The 6,435-nt window shown below is 38.4% G+C and overlaps 1 protein-coding gene and 1 pseudogene across 1 annotated transcript in view; both read left to right on the forward strand.

Moving 5' to 3' along the window:
* The window catches only part of TTBK2 (tau tubulin kinase 2), a 152,124-nt gene that overhangs the window by 117,242 nt on the left and 28,447 nt on the right, over window positions 1–6,435 (forward strand). Inside the window, exon 10 of the mRNA XM_007460122.1 lies at window positions 4,230–4,387. Coding sequence (XP_007460184.1) covers window positions 4,230–4,387 — 158 coding nt within the window. The remainder of the gene's footprint in view (window positions 1–4,229; window positions 4,388–6,435) is intronic.
* The window catches only part of LOC103082421 (40S ribosomal protein S6 pseudogene), a 3,207-nt pseudogene continuing 1,198 nt past the window's right edge, over window positions 4,427–6,435 (forward strand).

Below are 6,435 nucleotides of genomic sequence, written 5' to 3' on the forward strand. Positions count from 1 at the left end.
CCCCAACCTCCTCCCTTTCTCTACTTCCGTTCAAGGAAGATTCACCTTCCTGATGATGTTATGCTTCTAGTGTTTCTCATACTATTTCAGCAATTTCTCCTATTGCAGCAAAGTATGAGCATGTTCTCAAGAGGTCTGGGAACAGTCTTAAAGTGTCAGCCATAAGTCCCCAGTTTCTTTGTGTTCTCTTGATTTATCCTAAAGGTTCCTGTGAATTTTGCTTTCTAACTTCTTTGTGTTCATTGTATTATAAAATATTATATTAAATGTCTTACTCTGAGTAAAATTCTCCAGGAAGCTGTGCCACATTTATCAAATGACTTTAAACTCTCTCTGGCATATGGCTGCATCCCCTGAGGGTGCACGTTACCCTAATTTGAGAAACCTGGACTCTTTAGATTAGTTTGTATTTTCTAAGAATACATTATTAAATAGAAGAATTAAAGGAGTCATATATATACTAGATTTCCAGTGATTCTCAGTGGAGAGATATGGATCATGTCTTCCTAGAGGGAAGTGTCAGAATCATCTGGAAGGTTTTTTCAGATTTTGCTCTGCTTCCTTTTCAGTTTGAGAATTACTGCGCAGTGAGCTCCTGTTCTGATTGGAAAGTGAAAGTGTTTTAATCCTCAGTAGTATTGGGCTATAAAAAAGGATGAGGACCACAAGTTTTATTTATTTATTTACACATACATACATATATGTGTATATGTATATTTGATTTATAAGGTTAATGATCTATATCCTGAAATCTATTTGAATGAGTAACTGAATTGAGTTTTCCGGTCTTATTATTTATTTTAGCCAAACGTGATATGATGAATTCAGTTACCAAAAAAAAAAAAGGCCTTGAATTGTCTTATTTCTACTATCCCAGTCTGTTGATGTTTAGGATTTAGAGCAACTGTGGTCCTGAATTAGAAAATTATTCTGCTACATTAGAAATGTTTTGCTCTTTAAGGTATCTGCAGAGCTCTATAATCATCTGACCATTTGTTCCCAGTAGGGTGCCTTCAGTGCTTCAGTGCTTTAAGCTTTCCTTCTATTTCTTTTGTTATGTGCCCTCCATCCTTCTGCCTCCTGCTGCTGGTCTCAAGTTATCAGCATCATAGTAACGAACTGTTTCTTATTTTTGGACCAATGGCATATGCTACATTTTCTAAGACATACAATACTATGATAAATGTAAGAAAAGAATTCCATCATCTGACAATAAAAACTGTTTAGGACCATGCCTATTGCCACGCAGTACAGGCAGAGCATTTAGCAGTAGCAGTCTGAGTACTCACACAACAGAGCAGATGCTGCCTCGTGGATAGGGACTCCACCTTTCAGGAAAGAAACATGTCACTCTGTGGGAACCTATGAGAACCTCAATTTCCAGAGTTAGAATGAGGTCCAAGGTCTGCTGTTTCAGTTCTCAGGTGCAGGGTTTCAATCCTCATGTGCAGGGTTTCAATCCATCTTGCTTTCATCCTTTGTGTTTTCTGAAGCCCTCTACCTCTGACAATTTGGGAAGATCTGAGCTGTAACATCGATAACTTATGTCAACAAAAATAGGACCAAAATAAAAATTCCAAGGTTTTATAACTATGCCTTTCCCAATTCCTTTTAGCTTTTTAGTTTCCTTTTCTACATCTATTACTTTTTTTGGGGGGGGGGACTTAAACAAAAGGTAGGTTCATGTGAATCTTTCAGCAAGTATTAGTACAAATAAACATTTATTCTCGAACTGTTTTTAGAGTACTATTTAAGGGTTCTGCACCCACAATTCCATTTTTTTTTTCCCACACCACCAAGCAATTCTCTGACGCCAGCTGGATTCCTAAAATTTAACTCAATTCTGACACCATCTACCCAGAGATAAATAGCATCAGATTTCACAGGTTAAGGACTCATTCCCACAAGACTACCTTCCACTTTAGATACCAATTACAAGTCCTAGTTGTCATGTGTACTTCTGACTGACTGGCTATAAGTTGGAGGTTGCCATGACCCCGTCCTTGTGTTTGATTAACTTGCTAGAGTGGCTCGTAGGCCTTGGGAAGCCAGTTTTCCCCCTAGATTAATTACAAAGGGTATAACTCAAGCAGTCAGATGGAAGAACTGCATGTAACAAGGTATGAGGAAAGGGTGTGGAGCTTCCATGCCCTCTCCAAGGGCACCACTCTCAGTACCTCCACATGTTCACCAACCTGGAAGGTCTCTGAAGCCCATCCTTTTGGGTTTTTATGGAGGCTTCATTATATAGGAATGATTGATTAAATCATTGACCACTGGTAATTGATTCAACCTCCAACCCCTCTTCCCTCCCCTGGAGGCCAGGGGTGTGGGACTGAAAGTTCCAACCCTCTAATCACATGGTTGGTTCCTCTGGTGACCAGCCTCCATCCTTAGGTGCTTTCCAAAAGTCACCTTATTAACATAAACCCAGTTGTGGTAGAAAGGGGTTTGTTATGAATAACAAGACACCCATTTCACCTTTATGGCTCTGAAGTGATTTCAGGAACTGAGGAGTAGAGATCAATACTATAACAAAAAATGCTCCCACTGCTCTTATCTCTCAGAAAATTTCAAGGGTTTTGGGAGCTGTGAGTCAGGAACTGTGGACAAAGACCAAATATATATGAGAAATGTATTTTTGGTCCTCTAAATGACCAAATATTATTTCATATAAATCACAATATGGCACTCTTAGACATAAGGCATTGGTTAGATACAGTGATGAGCAAGATCAGACACGTACCAGCCTCGTGGAGCTTACAGTTTGGGTGAAATCAAATAATCAAAAATAACTATAAGTTTATAATTGATAGCATTTGACCATCTCCTTCTTGAGGTGCTTTCTTCACTTGGTATCTAGAACACCACACACCTGTTTCCTACCTCACTGGCCACTCCTTGTTTTGTTTTGTTTTTCTGCTGAGTCCATCTCTTCTTTCCATCTAAATGTTGGAGTGCCCTAAGCCTTAGCCCTTGTTACCCACTCTCCTTAGATGATATCATCTAGTCATATGGCTTTAAATAATACCCATTAATATCAATATGCTGATGACTCTCAAATTTGTATCTATATTCGCTCTTCCTCCCTAAACAGCATAAAACTTTCAATATCCCAATCCTCACATTCACTGCTTTCCATCTCAGTAAATGGCACCACCATTTACCCAGTGGCTTGGGACAGAAATATAAATTATTCTTTTATTCTTTCTTTACTTTCACAGCTTTCATCGAATCTCTCAGTTAAGTTCTGTTGGCTCCACAAATTATGTCCAAATCCTACCACTTCTTATCACCTCCACTGTTACCATGCTGGCTCAGTTGACAGTAGCCTGCCAAATGGTCATCTCTTCCTAGCACCCTCATCCCCCTCCTATTTATGGCATCTGTTCTCCACTTCTTAGCCAGAGTAATCTCTCTAAAGCCTAAAACAGACCTTTGTAAAAAATCCTCCAGTGAAGAAGTGCTGATTTCAGGTCTGGGGCAGGAAATGTACAGCATGAATCTCTGCGGATAGGATACTAACAGAGTAAGAGAAATGATGAGATATTAATCCAATTTTAATCATAAAATTGAAAATGTTGCATACTGTCAAACATAAAGGAAGGTCTTTATGAGCTCTTTCTCAGTGTTACATTAGACTTTTGGAATTTAAAGACAAAAATGGAATAATATATAATATAAATAAAATAATAGAGCAGATTTCTTTTTGATAATTCATGTGCACACACACACAGTTTAAGAATTTTTCAAACCCACAAAAAAATTCTAAGGCAGCACAATGAACTTTTATATGCCTCTTAACCTAGATATACCACCTGTTAAGCCGGTCACTTATTTAAGTTGAACCATATATGCCCCTTTTTGACACACACAAAAAAGTGATCACATGGTTGAAACTGAATGCACACATACACATACAATACACATTTCCTTTTGCCAAGCCATCAGAAAGTAGGTTTTAAGTATGACGCTTCATTATTTATCTTCCCAGAAAAAATACATTATCCTACATAACTAAAAACCAGTATCTCAACTGAGAAAAATCAATTAATTGAATATCATCATCCATATATAATCCTTATTCAAATTCCCCTATTTGTATCATCAGGCTTTTTTAAAAAGTCATACTACTAAACTAATTTAAGAGTCTGAGGTGCTGTCTCTTATAGAATAAAGTGATTATGTTTACTGTTGGCTTACTCTAGTTTTTTCCTTCCATGGTTTAGCTTCTTGCATCCGTGTTTGACAACAGCATCAAGACCTTTGGAGTAATTGAGAGTGACCCTTTCGACTGGGAGAAGACTGGAACTGATGGCTCCCTCACCACCACCACTACTTCTACCACTCCTCAGCTGCACACCCGCTTGACCCCTGCGGCAATCGGGTATGTCCTAAACAAGTGGTTCATCAGTGTCTTTCCTAGATGTGTTGTATCGGTATTAGCAGAAATGTCTTTTATGCCATCCAGGTTCCCTCAGATGACCAAATGCTAAGACATAGGGATGCCTATGGGTTTCCTTGAATTAACATTGCTCTTATATATGCCTTTGTTTGGATTCACTTTTCTTAGAAAGTACTTAAAGATTATACTGTGAAATGGCAGCTTAGAGCTTGTGTTACTCGTTAATGTCAGATGTACAGTAGATTTTCTCCAAAATGAGAAGGGGCATTTGTTGCATTTACTACTAAAGAATAGATGGGACCCCGGAACAAGAGCAAGCCACAATTATTTCTGACTACACTGTGCTTAAGTTTAGTGGGAAAGTGATTAATTTTCGAGGTGTATTAGGAAGAGGTTAGTGTATTTCCATCTTATTGGGGTTTTTTTTGTTTTTTGATTTCTTTTTCCTGTATATACATTAAATACAGTTGCTTTTGTTTGTTGTTTTTCTATTTGGGGGGGTTGTCTTTTTTTCTGACACCCCCCCCCCTTTTTTTACCTGCTCTAGTTGGTTTAAAAGAAAAAGTAAATAGGGAAAAATCATCATACAATGAGCTAATTGGAACACTTTATCACTAATCCATTGCTTTGGTTTTACATTGAGATGAGATCACTAGAGCTTATTGAATCAGAAAAGCTTACATGGACTCATATAACTGGAGATGATATCCCTGATTAGTTAGTCTAAGAATTCTTAAATGTGAGACCTTGACTAGCTATAGTAGAATCACCACAGATGTTTGTTTAAAATACCCATTTGTAGGACTCACCCCAGACCTACTGAAGCAGAATGTCTAGGGGTATGGCACAGACGTCCATATGCATCAGATGTTTCTCATGCTTATCTTAGTTTGGGACTCACTGCACTATTCCAGCCACCCCATTTTACAAATGAGGAAATAATTCTAACTCTGAGTGAATCATCCAACTTTAGATAAAGATTAGTGACAGAGCTGGAGCCTATGTAGAAATTTTGATTCTTGCTTAAATGCTTTTGTCCTCCTTCTCCTTTGATTGTTGTTAGAAATAAATCTCACATTTGCAAAAATCCAGGTGATAGCACTTCAGGGTAGCTGAAGTCAATGAATAGATTTTAAGTTCCCATATCCCAAAGTTTTTTCCTAAAATAAGATAGAATAATAAGAAAGGAAAAATAAAACTACATAAAAGCTATGTCCTCAGCATAATTTGAAGACAAAGGATGCCCAAATCAAACTAACTGTAAGTAAAAAGAGAAAAAAACAAAACCCCAAGGCCTTATGTAATATCTCTTATGCTCCTGCCTCACCCAGCCCTGCCACAAAGCTTCCTGAAGGCAGATCAGTAAAAACTGTGGAAAGAGGAAAGTTAGCCCTGGGACTTAATGTTGATTTAAAACGAACATCAGAAAGACTAAATCCATCCGAAGAATGAAAATACTAAAAAGTATCCAGGTAGATCAGATAATAAACTACAGGGAGATAAAAATATTCATGATTCAAAACATGTAGCTTCTGAGGAGGAAAAAAGACAAAAAGGGAGAAATACCCTTTGTCAGTTGAATGGTGAAGGAAGAAAGCACATATCTGTTTGGGTCCAGTCAAGAGAGAGAAACTACATAGTAATTTGAACAGGGAAAGATGATACAAAGAATTATTACCTATAACACAAAATTGGAATAATGTGGGATTGAAAAACTAGAGAGAACCGTAAAGAATACAGGAATAGCTCTTTTTCGTGGCGCCTCGGAGGCGGTCGGCCACTTCAGAACGAAGCTGAACATCTCCTTCCCAGCCACTGGCTGCCAGAAACTCATTGAAGTGGACGATGAACGAAAACTTCGAACCTTTTATGAGAAGCGTATGGCCACAGAAGTTGCTGCTGATGCTCTGGGTGAAGAATGGAAGGGTTATGTGGTCCGAATCAGTGGTGGGAACACAAACAGGGTTTCCCCATGAAGCAGGGTGTCTTGGCCCATGGCCGAGTCCGCCTGCTACTGAGTAAGGGGCATT

This window comes from Lipotes vexillifer, unplaced genomic scaffold (genome assembly GCF_000442215.2).
Source record: "Lipotes vexillifer unplaced genomic scaffold, Lipotes_vexillifer_v1.1 scaffold408, whole genome shotgun sequence".
Lineage (NCBI taxonomy): Eukaryota > Metazoa > Chordata > Mammalia > Artiodactyla > Lipotidae > Lipotes > Lipotes vexillifer.